The sequence below is a fragment of the Aplysia californica genome, unplaced genomic scaffold (assembly GCF_000002075.1).
Source record: "Aplysia californica isolate F4 #8 unplaced genomic scaffold, AplCal3.0 scaffold00478, whole genome shotgun sequence".
Taxonomy (NCBI): domain Eukaryota; kingdom Metazoa; phylum Mollusca; class Gastropoda; order Aplysiida; family Aplysiidae; genus Aplysia; species Aplysia californica.
In genome coordinates, this window is record NW_004797748.1 from 103,031 (window position 1) to 127,988 (window position 24,958).

At 38.2% G+C, this 24,958-nt stretch overlaps 2 protein-coding genes across 5 annotated transcripts in view; one reads left to right on the forward strand and one right to left on the reverse strand.

Moving 5' to 3' along the window:
• Positions 1-844: 844 nt before the first annotated feature.
• Positions 845-7,163, forward strand: LOC101846236 (protein ABHD14B). 2 transcript variants are annotated; one of them, XM_005105574.3, is made up of 5 exons: positions 845-943; positions 2,177-2,308; positions 3,815-3,980; positions 5,859-6,094; positions 6,926-7,163. In XM_005105574.3, the coding sequence occupies exons 2-5, from the start codon at positions 2,183-2,185 to the stop codon at positions 7,115-7,117; spliced, it is 720 nt and encodes a 239-aa protein (XP_005105631.1). In that variant the 5' UTR covers positions 845-943; positions 2,177-2,182; the 3' UTR covers positions 7,118-7,163. The 2 variants fall into 2 exon arrangements, with proteins under 2 accessions (XP_005105631.1, XP_035827558.1); XM_035971665.1 differs by lacking the exon at positions 845-943 and adding an exon at positions 964-1,246.
• Positions 7,164-12,362: 5,199 nt separating this feature from the next.
• The window catches only part of LOC101864543 (steroid 17-alpha-hydroxylase/17,20 lyase), a 15,530-nt gene continuing 2,934 nt past the window's right edge, over positions 12,363-24,958 (reverse strand). For 2 of the 3 annotated variants that reach the window (XM_005105567.2, XM_005105566.3), the window contains exons 2-8: positions 23,381-24,042; positions 21,519-21,734; positions 17,580-17,706; positions 16,151-16,325; positions 15,689-15,776; positions 14,539-14,666; positions 12,363-12,803 (exon numbers count right to left, since the gene is read on the reverse strand). In XM_005105567.2, the coding sequence (XP_005105624.1) occupies positions 12,572-12,803; positions 14,539-14,666; positions 15,689-15,776; positions 16,151-16,325; positions 17,580-17,706; positions 21,519-21,734; positions 23,381-23,965 (1,551 nt within the window). In that variant the 5' untranslated portion in view covers positions 23,966-24,042 and the 3' untranslated portion in view covers positions 12,363-12,571. Of the gene's footprint in view, positions 12,804-14,538; positions 14,667-14,965; positions 15,044-15,688; positions 15,777-16,150; positions 16,326-17,579; positions 17,707-21,518; positions 21,735-23,380; positions 24,043-24,958 lie in introns of those variants that run through there. The other variant, XM_035971664.1, reaches the window with a different exon arrangement.

Consider the following 24,958-nt stretch of genomic DNA (forward strand, 5'->3'; position numbering starts at 1 on the left):
ATATCCCAAAAATCGCGCGTTTCCAGGGAAGAGCGCACATAAAATAGGTGGCGTTCTAAGGGAATGCACACCGTGAAAGCCGCGCGACGCGTAAAGGTTAAGTGTATTTAATAAGAATCCATAGTGCCAACATTGTGTGCAACTGGAATGACGGTTAGTTGGGATTTACCTTCCTTACAACACATTGAGGTTATCTGAGAGACGACCTCTCAAATTTCAACATCAGTGCGCAATAAAACGTTGATTTCATGTGACCCAGGTATAAAAGCCCATCGAAACTGAAAATAAAATGGTTTGACTGGTTTCATATCGTCTCATGTGGGATTTGGGTCAAGGAGGACCTTCTGCTTTGCAGGCGAGTGACTTAGCCATGAAATTAGACTAGATTGTGGAGATTTAGAAATGCGTATAACATTAAAACCTTTACAAACGTTTTAATACTTTACTTTTACTTTTTCTTTCCTCTGGTATCCATAGGATGTCGAGGAGAGGTGCAGGTCTTGGTGCTGTGCTTGCTCTAGGTGTGTAGCGTCTGTGATAGATATGTTAATATTATGTTGTTCCACGACCTTTTTAACCCCATCCAACCAGGTCTTTCTTGGTCTTCCTCTCGATTCGAAGCCGGATTTTCGGGTGTTGTTAGCTCTAGCCGCTAGTTGTTTCTGGGCATTCTGATTAGATGTCCAAACCATTTATTGACTCTTTGAGGCTCTATGAATGTTGTTACTGGTGGTATTCCAGTGTGCAGACGTATAGTATCGAAAAACGTTTTGATAAGGGAGTTAAAGAGTAAATTACTAATATCATTTCATAGATTCTGGTTGTTTCTCTTTAAATATTCCAGCGTCTGTTGTGAAGCGACTCGGTGGAGCCGGTCTGCCATAGAAAACTGCATCTCCCTCGACGCTTCACAGCAACAGAGGATGAAAAAGTATTAAAGTATGTAAGTAGAAACATTGATTATGTAATTATGTAGGCGCTTCACTCTTGGTCGTAAGACAAAATGATCTATTGCGGCAGTGAACAAGCTGTGCTGACTCTTGTTTCCCAACGTTTTTGCACCATGAGGCTCCATTCTAATTATTCCCGTTGATCGGAGAGGAGAGACATGTGTAGCAATACTAATGACATATTAAAATTTAACGCCAGAACAAGTGGCACAGATTATATTATTATGTGTTCTTCTCTTTCTGACTTCTGACTTCTGAGGACAGAGTAGCAGCCTGCAAGTCTCAGGGAAGTAGAGGTAGTATGGCCAGTTTGTGAGAAACTCTAGGCCCACTATTTATTCTTCACTTGTCATTAATTTGTTCTTCTGTATTTTGAAACAAAGCTCGAAAGTGTTGTGGTGCAATCTATTTCCCCTGCATACCGTGCACTTGAGTTTGTATGTTGATAACATTCATTTTCAAGTGTTTTGCCTCGTTATATTATTATTTTGTGTTCAATTTCAACAACAACCATTGTGTTTGAATATCTCAATCTATTTTGTGTAGACTTGTTTAAAGATTGATAGGCCTATGTTAAATAACATGATAGTATATATATATATATATCAATTTCGTAACTACGTTATTAATCATTATTTGTGTTATTATTCTTTGAGAAGTATAATCTTCTGCAGACATGCATTTGTTAGCGTCAGACATTGACAGACAAATCATTATTATAGTCATAATTAGATCAGTTAATACCTTTGTCCAAAGCAAAGGTAGGCTACATGTAGTATGGAAGGACTCCTTTCTATCTGTTGCATACTAGTTGCTGTGAAAGCGGCAAAATATTATGACTCCTCAAAAAAAAATTAGTAAAGACTAGTCTACGTCTTGAATCACATTAGAACGCTCTTGATATAATAGAGTGTTAAGATTTTTTTAATGGGTTTTACAAGAGACTGAAATATACTTAGTACATGTAATATAAAAACACATAAAACTCTCTAGTTGCCTCGTTTGCCTTCGATTTTACCAGTGAGAGCTTGATGTTCAAGACCTTTATGTCTATATTGATGTCCCAAAAGAAAGCCAATGTTTGACTACATAGGCTACATGCACTATGATGGTGAAACCCCTTTCCACCTGTTGTATACTAGTTGCCGTGAAAGGTAACACAAATTATTTGAAAGGTGAGACAAATTATTTGTAATGTAATTAACTAGCCTTGTTGTTACCATCAGATCACAATGGCATCTGGAGAGCAGATCACGTTGGATTTCACTAAGCTGGATGCACCGCCTGCGTTGAATAATGAAGCAGAAAATTCTCTTTCAGCTGTATCGAAGACAGTAAAAGTTCCCGTTTCAGGAAAGGTAAATAGATTTTAAAAAGTCCGTTTTGGTTTTAGTAAGAGTTTTACAGCACTTGCAACACAGTAAGGTTATATTATAAGTGCCAAAGAATAGATAGGTTACAAGAAAGTAACATACACATAAAAGAAATATAAATATTATATATATTCGTGTAATCCTGAAAGTCATTGGTGTGACTTCACGTGGTATGGACTGGGTTTGAACGTGATGACTACGTTTTCTGGACGTACTGGGCTGACACATAGGTAGGGGCGTTCTTCAATCGCCCCCTAACCCTGACCCTGACCCTGACCCTGGCCGATAATATTGAATAAAGAACGGGCATTGGAGGTATCGGAAACCAACCGGTCACTGGAGGTATCGAATAATTGCTGGTTAGGGTTAGGGTTATGGTTAGGGTTATGGTTAGGGTTAGGGTTAGGGTTAGGGTTAGGGTTAGGGTTAGGGTTAGGGTTAGGGTTAGGTTTAGGGTTATTTGCATTAGTAAGGTCAATATCACTATTCTTTCTCATATCATACTATTTGCAAAATAAGTATACGTGTTACTTGGTCTCATTATTCTGACAAGAATCATTGCTTATCTTGTCAAAGGACCTTCTCTATGGTCAATATTTGAATTAGTAAGGTCGATATCACTTATTCTTTCTCAAGTTTTTGGCACCTCTATTCTAATGGTGGACTGGTTGGTGGGCTACGTTGTTTTGAATAAGGATGAAGAACTTGTCTTATAGTTCACGTTTTGCACTGACTTAAGTCAACTTGACTTTTGAAGGTCACATAAAGTAAAGAGCTTATCATCCCAAAGGCCAATGATTCAAAATTAGTCCTCGACACGGATGAAAAAAAACCCTTTGATCAGAAAGAAAAAAATAGTGTTACAAATGTATTTCCGTCAAACCGTGTTGCCTTAAAGGCAAGAGGCCAGGCATTAAAAAACAACAACCTTTTTACATTATGGGTTAAAGTAAATGCAGCCAACTGCCCGTGGGACTTTACGGTAGAATACTGCAGTAGACGAAGAAAAGGAGGGGAAAGGATAGAGTTCTTTGCATGAACTAGGGGTATACTGGGCAGCTGGAAGTGGAAAGAAAAAGAAAAGTGCATATTAAAGCTCTTGCAAAAGATGGACTACCTTCTGAACTGTTAAACCTTGAGGATGGGACTGAATTGTTATCATCAACCCTGTAACAGCCTCAGAAAACAGAATTGGTTCTTTAAAAAAAAAGTGAAGCAGTAGGTGCTTTATTTCTCATAACCCGCCGCTGCACTCTCCTTAACCCTGTCCGTATGCCCTGGGGTCATTTTGTACCCCCGGGATTGTATTCTTCCCATTTTAGAATGCTTCTAGTTCAAAGATCTCTTTGAAACTTTAAGTACTTCTAAAAAACCATAAAGGTCCAACAGTTACGGTTGTGAATATGAATTATACTTCGTAGATTCAAAGCAGTAGTATTGCTTCTTGTCAAGTTTTATTCTTTACTGTGCCTTTTTTCCTTCTTTCTCAAGGAACTTGAAATCTATGTGGAAGAGACAGTGAAGAAAGACATTGCACCCAGATTTGGAATTCTTTTCTTGCATGGCTTGAAGTATTCGTCCAAGAACTGGCTGGATATCAAGTCTATGTCTAATGTGGCTAATTGGGGGTACCGAGCTGTTGCTGTTGACCTTCCAGGTAATTTCTTTTGTTTTGTTTTTGGTAAGTGTTTTACGGCGCTCGCAACTGTGTAAGGTCATAGTATGAGTGCACGGGACATATTAAACATTTTCAGTTGATAGAGGAAATTTTGAATTTTGCCCGGTTGGAGGCCGAAGCTACTCATATTGATTTTGTACCACCAAAGGATCTTTAACGTGCGCAACTTGCACACCGGACCTCCGATATTTTGTTTGCCCGTATCCGAGAAGGCTAGGTGTTTGATTTTATCTTCCATAAGATCAGAGGTGTGGCTGAAAGACAGCAGTAAGAAGGAGATAAAGAGTAGCAGAAAGAGTCAGGAGCCCAGAGGAGGGGGCAAAGGAGATGAGGGGCTGGGGGCAGAAAGTGGAGACGAAAGCAGTTTGTTTTATTATTTTTATTATTTAACAAAACATTGTTAAAGAGCATGAAAGGATGTGAAAGGAGAAAATTTTAGAGAAGAAAGTTTTCCGTAGCTATCCGGATTTGAATCCGGGACAAATTGAATGAGAGGTGAACACCTTAACCTCCAGACCACGAGAACCCACTCATCCATGTAGAGCAGTTTGTGTTGCTATGATATGAAGTTTCAAGTCAATTGGCTTTTGTACCTGTCTTTCAAGCTTGGTAAATTTTGCTGTTTTTGGTAGGTGTGCTTTGAAAATAATTTTGGTAGATATTTTGCCGTAATGACTTTTTGTTTTCTCCTGCTGCTTTATAATGCACTCTTTGAGAATTTGAAAACTAGATCTTCCACTCTTTTTATTATAGGCTAGTTCAAACACTCTTGTATACAGTTCGCATCTTTCATCTGCTTGATAATGCTAATTTCTTTCTTCGTCATTCAAATTCTTTTAGTAAGTTTTGTCAGTCGTTACACTCTCAGTAGCGCCGTAAAACCCCATACTAAACTAAACTAAAACACTCTCAGTATTAGGCATTAATGTATGTATTTTTGAGCAAGCGTTTGTAAAATCCAACAACGAATTTTGTTTTAAAACCTGAATTTGGCAAACAATTAGACTCAAACCAAGCTTAGTTGTGACTCAAGAAGCTGTAGGCCTACTGTTAACAACCTTTTTCGTTCAAAGTTACTTAACAAGTTTTTATTTCGGTCGTTACATTATCGGTACTGGACATAATAATACATATTAATTGGTGAATGTCCATGATACAACAACTAAACGACTGTAGCATTTCAATAAATGATTACATTTCTTATTTGACGTGAAAACGATATGTGCTGTCGAGAAGCACCAAAGGCTTTTAGAATATTATTTTCCCTGTGTGGAACAACAGTTTGTTTGTATTTAATTTTTAATTTAGATAATCTATATCATGTTATGTTGATATCATAATACACATTATGTATTAACTGATCGCCAAGGCGGGGTTTCTTCTCAAGCAAACTGGACACACAAATACATGTTAAATATAAAGGCCCAGATCTGTCTCGGTTTTGTTGTCTTGGATGTCACTTTCATATTTATTGTAGCCTAATACATTAGAACTTTTTGCTACATCTTCAAAAACAGTCATCCACCGTCAACTTTTCCGGCTACAATGTTTAAAAAACTGGTTCCTTGATGAAACTTGTCTTCGGGAAATTTCTTCTATGAGATATTCCCTTAGTTTACATCATGGAAATCGAATAATATAAATTAAATAGGAAATTAATCAATATTCTACCTCAAGTTTATATTGCTGCAAAAGTAAATCATTCTTCACAAACAATTATTTGCATCGTCTGATTGACATGCATGTAAAAGTATAAATCTCGTAAGTATGTATGTGATACTCAGGTTTTGTTCATATTTGGTTTCACATCATCACTGCATAATAGGTAGGATATTATAAGGTAATCCTCTCTTCCAGGTTACGGCAAAAGTGTCAATACTGTTGCACCAGAAGAGAACTCCGAATTCTTACATAGTTTGACGAGAGTGCTAGACCTGCAGCGCCCAGTGATTGTATCACCTTCAATGAGTGGAACTTTCTCCTTGCCTTATCTGTTTGAAGAGCCCGAGTCTTGCCAAGACAGAAGTAGAGGCTATGTACCTGTGGCTCCAATCGAAACCAGCAAACTTGTGGCCAACTATAAACAGGCTGAGGTGAGGGGAAGAAGATTGAAAACATATTTATTAAACAATTAAAAATTAGTTTTAGTAAGACTTTTACGGCTCTTGCAACACAATAATGTCATATAGATCTAGGTGCCGAAGATTAGAGGAGTTATAAAAGAGTAACAAACACAAAAAAGAAGGAGGAGAGATAAAGACGATAGATGTTTGATAGGAAAGAAGAAGCAAACCACACTAGAGCACCCACCAACACATAAAAATGAAACCCCTCTTGCCTCCCTCTTGGAAAAAAAGAAGCACTAAGACATGAGAGATGTTACAATTCATAATGGGCTTTTGAATCCCACGGGAACTACAGGATAGACATGGATTCTATCCCCGATGTGTTGATCTTGATTAACCTTATCGTGAACACCATAAAAACTTGGTCTCAGACATTCGTTTTCTATAACAATGACAATACATTTTATTTCAAAAGCTCACCAACAGTTACTATGGAAAGATAGTTACTTTACGATACTGGTTTAGATCTCAACTGCAAGAAGGTCCTGCCTCTCTGAATCCAAAACGATTTCACCTGCATTGTATTTGTATATTATAGCCTAGGCCTGTAGCTAAAAATTAACAAACAAAAACAACCCTCCAAACAAACAAACAAATTCCCCTTGTTTATGGTGCTGTACTGGGCCTATTGTCTTAAAATACAAAATGCATAAGTCGTATTATGGCTATCATAAAGTATAATACAGATTTAAGTTTACTTTAGGGCGAGTTTTTTTCAACAATTTTTTTTCAATCCTCAAACGATGACCAAAGTGTAATTTGCAGTATAATCCGTCTTTGGTACATTTATTGTTTCAGCTTCCCACGTTGGTCATTGTTGGAACAAATGACGAGGTACCAGGACTAAGAGAAGAAAGTACCACAAACCTGATGCAGCTGCCTCGTGCTCAGTACGCGCCCATAGAAGGTGCTGGACATGCCTGCTATCTGGACAACCAGGACGCATTTCACAGACTGCTTTTCTTTTTCTTGCAGCAGTTGAGCGACTGATTTTAAGTGGCGTCGGTGGCCTAGTGGTTAGTCTCTCGGACTCGCAACCGTAAGGTCGTGGGTTCGAATCCGGTCAGGGGCCTTGTGTCCTTGGGAAAGGCACTTTACACGAATTTTCCTCACTTCACCCAGGTGGGAATGGGTACCCGGCTATAGACAGCGAAAGATCTTGTCAGTTTGTTAGTGTTTGAGCTTCCCGGGAAGCTGAGAATGTTTCGGAGTGTTCTGTGGTCTGCTGGGGTAATAATATAGTGTAAAGCGCATAGTTATTATTATTATTATTATTTCTTAAGTTTTGTTTTAGTATGGTTTAACGGCGCTCGCAGCTGCATTCATAAGGTCGACATACTGATTTCTTAGGAAGAAAATACATGTATATTTAGAGTGATTTCTTCTGTCTTGTATTACTTGTAATGAATTTTGATTTATTGCGAATGTCTGCTTTCTCTGATTTCTTATTCATTCTGTATTAGGTATTTTGTTATGTGTTCAACTGATTCCTAGTGAATGATTGATTCATTTAACAGAATTTCGTTCAGCTGGGAATGAATGAAATTACTGAAAGCTGATAAAACAATCAAACAAACAAATAAACAAACAAATAAACAAACAAACTAATAAATAAACAAACAAACATAGAATCTTCGTACGGTAACCATTTAATTATAGGCAGATAATTTCATTTAAATTATTATAACAACTTGACAGCCACCAAAATGACTAAGAGCACAAACCATGATCTCAATCAAAATGATTTATGTATACAGCCAAAAAGAGTTACTTTGCCTCTGATTTATATATATATATATTACTACTTTCTTTTTTTCCCTCAGCTGTTGCATACAACACGGTAAATATAATATCATACATCCAAGGGACATTAAAGAGAAATCAAGTCACGAATTCATTTCTCACAATTTTTAATTACAAGGGCCTAAAAAATCTGAATGCATGGATTTTGAAAGTCTGATAATGGGATTTCTTTGCCTTAACTGGTTTTTTGTTTAAAGTAACAAAAAAGTTGAAAAGGGTACATATTATGATGTTTACAGACAAAAGTTGAACACAATTATCATAATTAAAAGTAATTAAGCACATTTTAACTTTCAAATAGGCTTTCTCAGACCATGATGGCAGAGGATAGATTAGAACAAGAATAATATACTTTTAAAAAGGTGAATAATAGTAATAGAATTAAATAGTCTTGTGAGCACGGATAATTGTTATAAATAGCATACATTTTTAACACAGTTGAGGCACATGAGATATAACCAGACTGGCGATATATAATATATATATAATATAATATAGCAAAACATAATTTTTTAAAACAATGTTCCCACTGATGAAGGACAAAAAAAGAAACACTTATAAAGTAATGGGTTGCATTTGTAAAAATCACACCCAGTCTCAGAATAAGATTCATAACAACCTACTAAACCAGGTGAAATCAGGCCTTCGTCAAAATAATGAAATCGAAGAAACACGCATTTTTCCTGCGGTTAGGCAATTTTCTTCAAATTTTTGTTTTTTGACTAAATACTGTTCACGTCCATAATATGACAATACATTTCCAAGTGACTTTTATAGAAAAAATATTGTTAATTGCAGAAAAATAATATAAATATGTTTTCAGGGGCTCTCAAGCTATAGAAGTTCCCAAACTTCAATAGCCATTTTCTCAAAAATATTACATCAGAAAAAAAGCTTCTCCCACCTCCTTCGATCGCAAATTATATCTCGACTTCAATTCAACAGAGGTTATTTTTTCACCAAAAGTAAGACAAATAAACAAGCTTTAAAATGAAACAAACAACTCCATACGCCTAAAAAATGATGAGCGCCTGATTCCACTACGTCGTGACACATATTATATAAAAAGTGCACAAAGCTGGATCGACCAAAAAAAACTAACGGAACTGGAAACTCATGTAAGATTGTCCGTCCCAGGAAAGGAATTCATTTTCATGTCTCCCGTTTCATTCAGCTTGTCAAAGCTATAAACTGAAGGGTTTAGATCAATGACAAGTGTGAACTCCGGCATTACCAACTGTAAGCCAGAAACAGGTTGATTCTTTGTCAATTTGTTTTTAAATGTATGTGTGAGCAACAGTGTTCATGACATAAACATCAATTGACAATTGCAATATTGATGTAAAAACGGTGGGTGTTGCAACAGGGTCAAAAGATCCCATTTCAGGCAGATTCGGTGTCGATTTTCGGTAATTTCAAGTAATTTGAGAGATTAGTAAAATTCAATAGGGTGCATAATGTTAATGGAAGCAATTCATGACCAAAATCCTATGAATTATGTCCTGACTTATGTCCCTTCGTTCTTGTTCTCGACTTGGCCTTTCCCATCGTTATCATACCGTACTACTTTTGTTGGGGTTTCTGTTGTAGTTGTTAATGTTGATGTTGGGGGTGGTTTTATAGTTTCAATTTAATTAATTTTTTTTGGGGGGAGGGGGGTTTTGTTTTTGCTTTTGTTTTGGATTTGGATTTTTTTTTTGGGGGGGGTGGGGGTGGGGGTTCTCATTTCTTATCAACCTCTTTCAGTATCTGCAATTTGAGCAGCAAGGTGTACATATATGAGCAGTGACACAGATTAGGTGTAAGAGTAGATCAACCCCAGTTCACTCCACTGTACTGTGTGTCGGACTCACAGAAGTGAGAAAGACCAATTATGTGGGTGGTGGGCAGGTGCTCTGGTGTGATGTACCTGCTCAGTGCTCCTTTTTGCTGAAAAAAAATATACTGTATTTATCTCTCCTCCTCCTTTTTTTTGTGTTTGATACTCTCTTGTACCACCTCTAATCTTCGGCACATATTAGACCTAATTATGTTGTAAGTGCCGAAAAATTTTGACTATATATAAAACGAAGGCCCAACACCAGGTACGTCACGAAACACATCATGTGCCGTTAAAATGCTCAAGTGTACGAGAACTCGCTCGGTAGAGACAGCAGGCCATGACTCATCGAGGTCCGCATGACAAATGAACATTCGCTAAGCTAGTCGATCGTTACCCCAGAATTACAAAGTTCTATCTGCTCAGTATCTTGTTTTGAGAACTTTTGACGTAAAAGATGTTGAGTTTCACAACATGTCAAGCTATTTCGAATGCAATTCTTTTAATATCTTGATAAGAATTTCGAAAAAGCTTACAATTTTGATAGAGCAGATAAAGCGTTTGGTTTCTGACCTCATGGTCTTAGTAATTCAAAATGATATGTCAGATAGAACTTTGTAATTCTAAGGTAAAGTAGTCTCCCAATGCACAGAGACAGTGCCTTTTGAGGAGTCTGATAAACATCTAGGCAAACAATGCTAGTACACTGGTGATGTTGCTCTCTAATTCACAATGGACAAACAATGCGTCCTCGTACCTCTTTCTTTTCCTAAAGCACATAAGACTCAGTGATTTGTGATACTTGAGGAGTTACTTGTAAGATAGACGATTATATTAAAACCCTCGAAATTCTTTTCAGTTTAATAGAAATAGGAGCATTTTGGTTAATTAGTAGTTTTCTTACGAAGACAAAAAATAAAATGAGAGATGCATACACGAGTGTGTTTGTGTGTGTGTGTGTGTGTGTGTGTATGTGTGTGTGTGAGTATATGTGTGTGTGTGTGTGTGTGTGTGTGTGTGTGCTTGTGTGTGCGTGAGTGTGCGCACAAGCAATAATTTCAAACCCAGCTGAAGTTAACATAAAATTTAAACATAACACTTCTGTCGGAAAAGAAGCTAGGCTACAATGTGTGTCAAGGTCCCTTTAGACATACAATTTTGTTTACCCAAAGCCTGTCAGACTTGAGGGTAAGTCATCACATTTTAAAAACTTCGCAGGTGCCTACCAGCCTTATACTTGGGGTCAGCCCGCTGATATCTTGCGATACCAAATATTTTGCTGGCGGACCAAGGTGGGTGGGGAGAGAGATTTTTAAACAGTCAACGCGTTGGTGCCATGCACTGTGTTAGAAGTGTACTTCTGGTGGCTAGTTCACTGATAGTATGGCCAAATATATTCAAATGGTTTCAAGCCAAACTGACCTACGTAAGTGTTATTTAATCAGTCAATAAAAATAATATCCTGGCTACATGATAAAGTCTTGAATAGATAGAACAATAAGAACTCTGTCTGTCTTTTCTCAGCAGATGAACTGCATACAGGATACATCTACTGACAGCAAATAAGGGGTTATGTCGTGCATTATAATGTTGTTTGAGATTACAATGCAATAAGTGTGGAGCAAATTGATTTTTTGGAAAATAGGCTGCAAAGCATTTGTAAAATCTTATGTTCATGCAGATCTATGTCCTGTTATTTGATGGTCATGAACTAAATGTCTGACACTTTGCATAGCACATCATTTGAATCAAGCAAAAGTGCCATTTAATTTTCAAGATAAATTAAATTCTTCTTATCCTAAAGTAAAAAGTCTTAAAAAAATAAAACATGTACTACAATAGTTGCCAAAATCTCAGATTTAATTTTCAGCAGCTTCCACATACTTGGTTCACATGGGAACAATAATATACATTATGAATACATGTATCATTATGATACCAAAATAAAACATATGTTACATATTTCTGGACTTTGACACCGACACAAACATAGAGGCAGTATGGCCAACAAACAAATTACCTCTAAAATTACGGCCAGATTCTTCCTCTGGCATTATAATAAAGACTTTGTAAGAGAACCAAAACTAAAACGAAAGTGGGTTTGTCCAGCAATGCCGAAAGGCTGAGGGGTTGAAAGGGACGGCCAAAGTCGTATTATATTTGAGATTCATGGCACAATTTTTATCTTATTCCTCGCTGTAAATTGCGAAGGGATTGAGCAGAGATTAGCAAATTACACAAGTCGACACAAAATCATTTTAAATAAAGCACGGATATTCAGTTATGTAAATACTGGTAGGCATATATTTTTTTTTTAAAGTACATATATATATATATATATATATGTACTTAAAAAATCTGTATAATATCATGTGAAGATGACAAATGAAGAAGTCTTGGTTGAAGCCAATTGTAGAAGACAGCTCATGAAGGATATAAGAAAGCAACAGGCAAATTTCTTCCAACACACAATGCAGAAAGAAGCATAGCAGAATACTGAAACAAAAGGCAAGTTTGATGGAAAAAGAGGCAGAGGCAGACAGAGGGAAAAGATACTGGACAAGATGACAACATGGCTAGGAGCAGCAAGAAAAACAGACACCATTGCTGCAACTCAAGACAGAGTGAAGTGGAGGTTCATGATTGCCCACGCCAGTCGGCAAGGCACCAGATGATGATGATAATATCATGTATACAAAGAGACTTTGGAAATTCTGTAAAAACACTAATGGTAACTCCTTTGTTATATATTATTATAGTATGCATAAATTGGTTCAAGCAAGTATAATGCTCACTGTAAATAGGTCAGAAAAGAATAGAAGTCACTCTTTACTGCTCTCAGCTTCTCGGCGATTCCGCAGTCTGCACTTGAACGGTGGTGCCTGTCTTATGACCCCCTTCAGGTTTTCTCTCGGGTCACAGGATGGTAGAGTTTCGTTCTCCGGAGGAAGGAGGTCAAATTTCTGGAGGATCATCACCATGAACAGAAAGATACGGGATCTTGCAAACGTCTCACCAGGACACATTCTGAGACCATGTCCAAAGGGCAGAATCCTGTAGAAATGAGTCATAAAAAATGTTCATCTAATTCTGTTGAGTCTATTTAAAACATTGAAAATGAACTCCCCATTGAAAATGATTACGGCAATTTCGAAATAAGAGATTTTTGTTCATGGTTAGACCAACAAAATGTTGGACGTTTTTTCCCCATTTATTTGAGTAATATCTCAGTACCTCAACACCATAAGGGTCATTTATTGAAAGTGAAAAGTGAAACAGAACAACTGGAACAATAGAGAAGAAAAACTAGAAGCAGGAGCTACTTGTTAGTGCCCTCCTCCAAAAATGTCTCTTTTGACAGTACGAACAAGAAGGGGTAAAAAAAACACCGCCATTTACATTCGAACCAAGAACTATCACTTGCAGGACAAAATAACTGCCAAAGATTCCATAGTGGGTAGCATGATTTTCATATTCAAATGGAATTCTTTTGATAAGTTTATCTGTAATATTTAAATCCTTCGATTCGCCCCAACCTTTTCAAGACTGAAATACTGTTCAAACAGCCATAGCCACCAGCTCAGTTATCCCATGATAAAAACGTAGCATCGAAGTGAAACCAGGCCCTCGTCAAAATAATGGAATCATACACATTGCGCAATTTTAATCGAATTGGATTTTTTTTGGCTCAACATCCTTTATGTCCATTTAAAAACACATAAATAATTTCAGTGTGAATTTTGCGGAAAAACGTTGATCAAAGGCAGACAAAATGTAAATTTACAGTTTCTAAGGATACGATACTCAAGCTTTAAAGTTCACCAAACTGTGGTGGCCAGTTTCTCAATAATTTTGCCTCTGACACCAGGCAAATCCCCACCTCCTTCAATTGCAAATATTATCTTGACTTTCATTTTAATCACGATAGATAGGTATTTTCTCATCGAACGCAAAAAAAGAATACTCCTTAACTCTTTAAACCCCATCGGACGCTCTGGTCATAACCTTGTTCCCCATCAGATGCTGGGAGCGTCCGGAACTAGTGACAACTGTTTCATTTAATTTATTGCTAGTTTTTGCTTGTTTTTCAGAATTATTCCCGAACCAAGTTTTTTAAAAAGTAATGACTAAGCCTTTGTTTCCGCCATTTGGAAGTTGGGGGCAAGCTTTTGGGGTTATATTGAGACATAGTGCACCAGATTTAGGTGACTGTAGAAAAAACTCCGGGAAATGGTGGAAAAAACTCAGAGTTTAAAGAGTTAAAGCTAAAACTGACAAGTGCTTAATTCCACTGTGTCATGACACAAATGAACTTGTTTAGGTAACATTTAATGAAATTAGGAAACTTGAAAATCTTTGTGATTCTCCCATTAATCCAACCTTTCAAAGATTCATATTTTTTGCAAAATGGTCAAAACTGGAGGTATACAAATACACGTGAAAGATTTCTGAACTTTCACTTTTAAGAAAACTCATCTGTTATATTTGTACAAGGTGTCCTAGATAGCACAGATACTTTTTAAGATATTAGCTTTTGAAATTGGTTCTTTGGATGGCCTGGTTTTGCACGAATTTGCCAGTTCTATGATTACATAACGGATAATGATTCTCAAATTGAATATTTTTATCTTTGAGTAAACAAGTAAACATCATTTCTTTGTAGATTTTGATGCCAATAAGAAGTGTGTGAGTGTGTGTGTGTGTATGTGTGTGTGTGTGTGTGTGTGTGTGTGTGTGTGTGTGTGTGTGTGTGTGTGTGTGTGTGCATGTGTGTTTCACTCAAACTCACTTTTTGCGCACTGGATGATTGGCTGGCAGTATGACTCCACTCTCATCTAAAAATCGTTCAGGCTTGAACGTCCAGGGATCGTCCCACATTTTGGGGTCATGATGAAAGAACCACTGGTTCACCAGGAACTGAAAGAAAGTGATAATTTTCAAACAACATTGAGAGAAAATCCGGCTTCAAGTAGTTTTAGTAAGAGTTTTATGGCACTTGCAACACAATAAGGTCATATAAGTGCCGAAGATTAAAGGTGTTACAAGAGAGTAACAAGCACAAAAAAGAAGGAGGAAAGATAAAGACGATAGACGTTTGATAGGAAATAAGAAGCAAACCACACCAGAGCACCTGCCAACCACCCACGAACCAATCCAGCTTCAAATCAAGAGGAAGACCAAGAAAAACCTGCCTGGATGGGGTTAAAAAGGTCCTGTAACAACATAACGTATTACCTTTCACAGACACCACACACCTAGCACAGGACGGAAATCTGCACCCTCCCCTCTAAATCCTAAGGATACCAGAGGAAGGAAAAGGTAAAAAAGTTAGTTGAAAATATTCAGAGAAAGGTGAGTTTCTAATTGCAAATGCAAACAAGTCGTATTGGAGTTGCATCCATATAAATATACGATCAAAATGCAGCAGTTGACAAAATTATGCATTTTCCATTTCGCTCGGAAAGTGCGAGTTCATTAATTGTTCACTTTTTTAGGAAAAGTCAGGATGCATGTCACTTTAGCTTAACGTTCAATATATATTCAGTGGTCTAACAAATACATTTACTAGCAAGATCATCTTTGTTCAGCACAACATTTTGTTTCTCTATTTCAGACTGTTGCCAGAGGTAAAATAAGCTTCAAAATGGCTGCCAAAGATTTGTGACTTCCGCAGCTTGAGTGTCTTTGGAAATTGCAAATGTTCATTTTTTAAAGGCTTTAATCAACGTCTTTCAAAAAAAGTAAAATACACACAGAAAAGTGTTTTTGAATGGATGTAAATGACCAAAGAGACGGAAAAAATGTTTGTTTCTTCAGTTTCATTTTGTTAACGAGCGCCTGATTTCACCACGATGACTCACAAAATACAATGAAAACAAGATACTTGAGAGCAGTGATATATGTATCAAAGTGTCCGCTCGTCTTCTCTTATCACTTACCTGTGTGCCTTTTGGGATGACCTGATCATCAATGTGGATGTCCTCGCGGGCACTGCGTAGGCTACTGAGGGCGAGCTGGCTGACATATCTGAGGATGTTAGGGTTGTTTTTTGTGATTTTATGTGTATTTCTTTCTTTGTTCTTTTTCTCTTTTTTTTTTTAGGAAAGCGGGGTGGGTGGTGGGGGTGGTGGTGGCAGTAGCGGTAAACCGTGTCATGCAAAACACGGGTAAAACATCATTTCCTTAATTTTGTGGATTCTTTTTGCAATAAAACAACGGGATTTGATTTACACATTTCCAAATTGTTGTTCCTGGAAAGAAAATGAGTTCCGTTCTAAATTGATCTCTTTATTTTACTCCCGACTGTATTTCAAAGTGGAGCACTGAGGAGCAAAATATATACACATATGCACACACACACACACATACACACACAAACACACACACCACAACACACCAACCTGAGATTCTCGAGAATCACAGCTTCCGTATAGTGCATACTCAGCCGATCCTCGACGCGCGGTATTCGATCCCCGAGCACAGACTCGATCTCCTCCTGTATTCGTTGTGCGACCTCTGGGTGGTGGGTCAAAGTCAGCACCATGTTCAATAAACTGGCACGTGTCGTCATGTGAGCTGGGGAAAAGAGAGGGATCACTTCATATTACATGATGTTAAAAGCATTTATTCATATTTCTTGACTTGCGGTTCTCTATTGGGCATTATGCAACTAATACATTTGTATCGTACAAAAGTAGCGTTCCTAAAAACCAATTCTAAGAAACCCCCATAATCATAATTCTCGAGAATTCTGTTCCAAGTTTTCCACAACTGCTTTTACGTCATAAAATTATCTTCCGGGTGATTCACTCTGTTTAAGATGGTGGCGCCTGTCACAGATGAGTGAAGTCTGTCATCCAACAAGTTGCATCTTGTAATCTACCGAAAGATCAGCTCTCCAAGTAAAATGTTTAAAACATGTCTGACATCTTTATCTTAAAATAATAATAATAATAATAGATAGCATTTGTATAGCGCATATCCCCGCTCAGCAGCAGGCTCTATGCGCTTTACACTATATTATTACCCCAGCAGACCATAGAACACTCCGAAACATTCTCAGCTTCCCGGGAAGCATACAGTGCAAGCAGCCGATTAAGCGCTCAAACACTAACAAACTGACAAGATCTTTCGCTGTCTATAGCCGGGTACCCATTCCCACCTGGGTGAAGTGAGGAAAATTCGTGTAAAGTGCCTTTCCCAAGGACACAACGTCGGGCCCTTGACAGGATTCGAACCCACGACCTTACGGTTGGGAGTCCGAGAGCCTAACCACTAGGCCACCAACGCCATTCCGAGAAAACATTCTCTTGAGTCTTGAAGATGGTGAAGCATTAAACTAAAGACATCAATTTCAAATATCAATACAACAAAACGATAGACTATTGAAAATCATAGCATTTCATTTAAAGAAATTCAACTACAGAAATCTATACGTGAGTTTCTTTGTTTGTTTGAAGACTACATTAGGTCTTTGTAATCAATAATATGAAGTATATGGACATTCTCCCTTCCACAGATGTTTGCTGTTTAGGAAGGAGAAGTTCAAATCAAGTTCTGTCGCAAGAATTGCCAAAAATTGTTGTACCCCTTGGGCGAAGACGCAGGAAGGATGGATTGATAATGATAACAGTCTACCCCCCCCCCCAATGACAACCGGGAAAGGGTTTTATTCATTCTAATATTATACTTTGTCCAAGTCCAAATTCTAAATGTTGAAAAAAGGTAAATAATGTGAGTACATTTCTTTAAAAAATTGAAATGAGTTTTTTTGTCCACGTTTTGCTTTTTTTTCTCTTTTATTCAAGGGTGTGTCCGGAGTTTACTGACCCGCGAAAAAGGTAGCGGTGAGGAAGCCTTTGACATTCTCATCGTCCAGCCATTCGTGTCCGGGCTGGCTCTGGAAATGGAGTATCGCATCGGCTATACCCCGCACTTTGCCCTCTTGGTACGTGGACTGCAGGAGAGTTATGATCCAGATTACAGCGAGTAAACACGACATGGACGATATTTGGCCAAAAACCTCATAGACAACAGAAAAATTCAAAACAAGCCTATCACTAGCACTAATGCCACCACTACCTTAACCCGATACAACATCAGTTGTCTTCTACTACTACTGATTCTACTACTGCTACTACTACTTTGACTACGACAACTACTACAACTATCGGTCCGATTTCGTGTCCTTGGGAAAGGCACTTTACACGTAATTCCCATTGGCTCGGTCCTTTCGAGATGCGTGTTAAACACAGATGTCCCGCCTCTTAAATAATCTAATAGTGTTGATAGGGGAGTTAACCCTGTGAGCCTCTGCCACCGGTAGAGTGAAACTATCCGTACGCCTAGCCATGGGCACACTGGTGAGCGAGACTTTATCTTTAAACTAGCCAGCCTGGGACAAAATGCACATGGAAAACAGCATTACTACACAGGATGTTGTAGATTATTTTGAAAATCTTTCTGAATTAGATGCTGGTAATGACGAGGACTACCCTGAGTGGGATATATGGAAAGTGATTCTGTAGATATGAATGTTAGTAATATTTGCTCAAGAGCTCAGACAGATGGGCATGGTAGCATCAGAAGGTCAGGGCTCAAAGGGTTAAAAAACCTATACTATTTCACTACTACTACCACTACTACTATCACTACTAATTCTAATACTTCTGCTGCTACCTCAACTACTACCACAACATGTATAGCTCGTCCCACTCAAAAATATATTTTTGGGGGGTAACTTTTGCTGCTGCATCTGTTTTTATCAAGCTGTTGACAGTAACCTAGCATCCATTTGTATTAGTTATACTCTTGAAAACAGTTTTGGCCAGAGTATTTTTAAGTAATGTTTTTCTATTAGTATTTGTTCAAAACACTTTGGTAATTGTTTGGTTAGTGTTTCATGGCACTTGCAACTGCATAAGGTCATATGAGCGTGCGGGACACATAAAACATTTTCAGTTGGCAGGTATTTTGAATTTTGCCCGGATGGTGGCCAAAGCCTACTCTTATAGATTTTGGACCACCAAGGGATCTTTAATGTGCAAAACTTGCACACAAGACCACCGAGATTTTTTGAGATTTTATCTGAGAAGGCTAGGTGTTAGATCTTACCTACTATAAGATCAGGGGTGTGGATTAAAGACAGCAGTAAGAAGGAGCCAAGGAGTAGCAGTAGAAAGGCTGCAGAAAGAGTCAGGAGCCCCACAGGAGGGGGCAAAGGAGGTGAGGGGGTGGGGGCAGAAAGCGGAGACAAACGCAGATGACAGAACATTGTTAGTGAGCAGAAAAGGATGTGAAAGGAGAACATTTTAGAGAAGAAAATTTTCCATCGCTACACGGATTCGAACCCGGGACCTATTGAATGAGAGGCAGACACAACCTCCAGACCAAGAGTGCCCCCCAAAACACTTAACAGAGTCAAAATATGTTTTTGTTTTTGTTTTTGTAAAGTGTTTTACGACGCTCGCAACTGCATAAGGTCATATGAGCGCGCAGGACACACCTAATATTTTCAGTTGGTAGGAAATTTTGAATTTTGTCCAGGAGGCGGCCGAAGCCTACTCTTATCGATTTTAGACCACCAAGGGATCTTTAACGAGCGCAACTTGCACACGGGCCCTCCGAGATTTTTCGCCCTTGTCCGAGAAGGCTAGGTGTAGATCTTTCCTACCAGAAGATCAGGGGTGTGGCTGAAAGACAGCAGTAAGAAGAAGCCAAAGAATAGCAGTAGAAAGGCTGCAGAAAGAATCAGGAGCCCAGAAGAAGGGGCAAAGGAGGTGAGGGCAGAAAGAGGAGACGAAAGCAGACGAAAGAACATTGCTAGAGAGCAGGAAATGAGGTGAAAGGAGACAAATTTAGAGAAGAAAATTTTTCGGTCGCTACCCGGATTCGAACCCGGGACCTTTGAATGAGAGGCCAATACCTTAACCTCTAGGCCACGAGAGCCCCCCTCAAAATATGTGATGACGTACAGTGTGACTTGCATCATGATCACATCGTCATACTTTGTATTTAAAAGTACAAGAGAAAGGTAATTTTCTTTTTCTCTTTATAAATGGCTCCCTGTTTGCATGCAGTTTTTCAACTTTGGAAATTTCCAATTATCATCTGATCAGACTGATGGGAAACTATAATGCAACATGTTCCAAAACTGTACAGTAAATATGTTTACTTTCAACCTCAGAAGGAAAAGCAGAAAAAAGCCACCCGCGTCAGGGCAAATTGTCCTTTCACATTAAACTGTTATGTTGAAAATATATACTGCTCAAACAGACAAATCAGGATTGTCGCATATTTAAAATATCAAGGCTCAAAGTAAATTCTAATATAATATAAGTAGGGCAACAAACACTAACAATGTCGTCACTTGGAAGCAGCCTGTGTATGTGATTTTCGGCATAAGTTATAAACAAAATTTTTTCAGGCTTTTAGTTTTATGTGGACTCGCTATACCGGGACGAAGTAGAATAAATCTAAAAAATTGTGTATTCAAAATGCCTACTGACTCATGTCTAGGCTGGTTGTCACTGAGTTTAAGAGTATTAGGTTATGTCGACCTAATTTAAAGACCACATGAGCAGAGAATTTGGGGCATACAAAACATCTACCATCGTCAGCAACAATGGTACAAAAAGTGGTAAATGTAAATTTCCACCCATCACCCTCATACTTTTCTAAATAAGTTAGGTCTTTCTGGAAAGGGGTCATCGTGACATAAATCGGGCATCATAGAAAGTGGAGGGACCCTGAGTGTACATAGTAGTAGGTCAAATAAGATCAGATTTGAGAGATCAAAATGTGTTACAACACAGTGGAATCAGGTGCTCGTCAATTTTTGGGCATATGAAGTCATTAAGATTGTCTTAAAGCTTGTTCGTTTGTTCATTTGTCTAGCTTTTGGTGAAAAATCCCCTCATCTATCTTGCATTCATAGGAGTCGACATATTTGCGATTGAAGGGAGCGGTGGTCCCTGATGTCAGAGGTAAGATTAGCAAAAAATAACCACCAAAGTTTGGTGATTTCCAAAGCCTGAGGGCCTTTGGAAACTGTAAATTGACAGTTTTAAGGTCTTTCAATGTTTTTCAGCAAAATTTACAAAGAAATTTGTTTTTTAATTAACATAAAAGGTGTTCAGCCTAAATAAAAGAAAATGAAAGAAAAAACCCAAACAAAATGATTTAGTTGATTTCATTATTTTGACGAGCGCCAAATTTCACAATGATGCCTCACAAATTTACTTTAGGCAGAAAAATTAGCATAAAATCGATTACTGGCTAAAGTCCTCTCACTCTTTTCAAATTCTGATATATATAAGTAGTGCAACAAACACTAACAATGTCGTCACTTGGAAGCGTCCCATGTATGTGATTTTTCCGCATATCTTTATTATATGCTAGGGAGTCTGATGTTGACTTATTTCCAAATTTCTGATCACTCTATGCGAGGAGTTGGGAATGGGGGTTGTGTCCTGTCCTCCAGGACAGCCTGGGGGATCTATGGTGAGCACAAAATGAAGAAATTATAAACTAACACCAAGATTAACCTGCACATCATTCCCAACATTTCAGCATCATCATTGCTGCCGTCATCATCATCATCATCATCATCATCACAGACCAAACCAAACAACTTTACCTTTTCTTGTTTCGTTTTCCTTGAAGCATAACAATTTCTACCATGTTGGCACAACTTACATAACATATCTGCACCAAATCAGGACACGAAAGGGGAAAAAAAAAACATAAACAGTTTTTTAATGGACATACCTTGAGGTCTTCAAACATAATTTTCTCAGCCTCAATTTTGCTCTCAGTGACGTCATCGCAAATTTTCTTGTATTTGCCGACCTTGCGAAGTGGCGGGAAGAAAGTGAGGGCTGTGAGAGTTTGCATGTCAAGCATCCGGTTTACTGCATTGTCATAGCGATCCATTGTATCCACGACATCCAGGCTGAGTTTTTCAGGATCGATGTCACCATTGACCTGACGAGTTAGGAATAATAGAAATATAAATTAAGTATAACATACAGGAGTACGAGACAGTATTCAAAGCATTTGTTTGTTAGCATCCATCAGGACACCTTACAAAAAAATCTCAGATATTATGGCATCTTGGGAAAACTAGTCAGATAAAACTGCAAGGATACAAGCTGCAAAGTCATCTACAAAGGTCAACTTATCAATAGATTCTAGTTACATACAGTAAGTGAAACAAGGATGTATACTGTCACTTTCAATGTGTCCACTTAAAATACACAATTCGAGCATGAAAATGAATACAGAGCGTAAAAATAACAGGAATCTAATGGCCATTATGGACACAGTTTGATAACTTGGACTAGCTCTATACTTTCACTAGTGTGCTGTCTTTTACAGTAATGATTTCAAATTTTGCAAACAGGTGGCTTTGATATTGTAATAATAGCCTTGGAAACATAAGGAGAATCATTATGTAAGATCAAAGCTTCTGTTCACACTTTTCAAATAAAAATCATACATATTATTATGTACATGTATTAATATAATGCATCTCGCATGTTTCATTTCTGATTTCCAACGCAAATGATTGAGCATCAATAGTAAAAGACTGTAAACAATCATATTCTCGTGAGATTAAAAGCCCAGAACCGATGAGTTACATATTTATATGTTATAACACATCAGTCTACACCTTATACCTAGTGCACACTTCCTAAAGTTTCATCAAATCTCGAATTGATAATTATGGTTTGATACACTTGAGAGCGCCCATTTTTCCCCTTCATGAAGAGGCACAGAGCAACTATTTTGGCGTTCCTTGACCAATTTTTCTAACATCAAATGTGTTTGATTTTCTAAGTTATGATTTGATGGGTAGGTAGTAGGTAGGTACGACAAAAACACCTTAATCAGACAAAGTCTTATCCAATCTGATCGTGCATTTGAATAATGAGAATCTGTTCTCATCAGAGTAATTATAATGAGGGTGTAGGTTTGGTTTAACTCATGAAGGGTGCGCATTTGTGTCAGTAGAAAGAATCATGATAACTTTGTTATTGATGCCATTTTCTTCCAATTGTTTCCTTAAACGAAAACTTAACCTACTGTGAAATGTGTGAGGCAGCGTGGTGAAATTAGGCGCTCGTCAAAATCATGAAATTGAAGAAACTGGTATTTTTCTGCCAGTTTGGCAATTTTTTAAATCAAATTTTGTTTTTTTTGGCTTAAAAAAACATTGTTGTCCAATTAAGAACACATTTCTGGGTGGATTTTACTGAAAAACGTTATTAAAAGCACCAAAAAATGTAAGTTTTCAGTCTCCGCAGACTATCAAGCGATGGAAATAACCAGACTGGTGGCCATTTCCTCGCAAATTCTACCTTTGAAAGCAGGCAACCCAACATAGTTCAATTTCAAATATTTTGACATCTCTATTCAAGATAGATGGGTATTTATTTCACTGATAGCAAGACAACCGAACAAGCTTTAAGATGATACAAATAACACCACATGTCCAAAAATTGATGAGTGTCTGATTCTACCACATCGAGACACATGTTATTATGAGCTGTTTTCGGTCTGCTGCTGGTCGGACGTTTGTGTCCGTTCCAAAAAGTTAAAAAAAACCCAGCCAATTACCAGTTACTTACCAGCACGTATAAAATGATCTTCAGAGATCTGGACAAAATCTGAGATATGGGTATATCCTGGCCTGTAGCTCTAGCAGTATCCATCTCCTCCAAAATGCGGTCAAGCTCATTACCAACAACGCTCTCAAACTTGTCCACACCTTCCCCATAGATTCCCATCATCTTGTGGAACAAAGTTCTCTTCTGTCTAGTCTGGGAGTTATAAGGTGTGAAAAAAAGCTCCTTTCCGTTATACCACGCAAATTCGGACACCACATTAAGATCACGGTCAGATGTGAGCAGTTTGTACTCGTCCGAGCCCATGAGTCTCCGAACAATATCCGCCGAGTTGAGTATGCATATAGGTTGACCTAACACAGTGTAGAATGTCATGTCTCCATATTTTTCCGCCCATCCCCAAGCTGCCTCGTACAGAGAGTCATCACGGCCCGCTTGTAAGATCTCCATAAAACCCTTCCATCCCCGAGGCCCAGGCGGCGGGTTGCCTTTCCTGAACACAAACTGTTTGGACAACACGTAAAGAACACACAGCACAGCTGCAGCAACTGCAAGATTCCACGGAGTACACAAGCAGCAAGCGTCCATTTTGACAACAAAACGACGTAGATCTGGAGCCTAGTGTCTATGTGGGAGTACCCCAGCTGTTCACCTTTTATTTGGGCCTGCAAAAAACAAAACAAATCAATATTATTTGAATAACCGAATATGCACCCAAGAGAAGGTTTCCAATTGAACATTTTGCCAAAAGGAGTCCAAATTCGTCTCTGGTGAGAAACAAGGTACCTGTTTCCAAACTAGTTATAGCTCTATAGCTTGTTCATTTCGTCCGATCGTGTTAAAAAATTTCTCGAGCTCATATTATTTAGGAAAGTGGAAAAGACAGCAACAGACGACAAACAATGTTTTAGCTCTTGTAGCCGCAACTTTTGACAACGTCATAGCACCATGCTCTTTGGTGCTCATCTAACCATCAGTTTCCTCTTTACAAACAGGATTGTGATGATAGTAATAAACTGTAACTTTGAATCAGTTCCTAAACTTGCAGTGCGCCAGTTCAAACTTAGCCATCTGGCTTTCAAGCAAACAAGCTGGCATCAGTGCATGGCTTATAAATGAGGACCTAGATAGATTCGACAACAACTGCTGCAAGTGGAAACTTAAAGCAAATTGTACTAAGACAATCTACACCGTCTTAACAAAAAGCAACAAAGTCGCAAAGCAAAATCTCACCATCTCACTTCCAGGGACCAACTTTGAGAAAGCTGAAAGCCCGACCTACCTCGAGATCGAGCTGGACAGACAGTTTTCATGCAAAAATCATATCTGGAACCTGAAGACTAAGGCCACCAAGAGGCATAAGCTTCTCAGACGGCTGGCTATCACTTCAAGGGGAGCGGACAAGGATACACTCAGTATGTAGGCTACTACGCTCTGCCATGAAATAACTTAAGGGGCCGTTGAAATATTATCTTACGCCTGGGAATTTGTGTCAGTAGAAAGAATCATGATAACTTTGTTATTGATGCCATTTTCTTCCAATTGTTTCCTTAAACGAAAACTTAACCTACTGTGAAATGT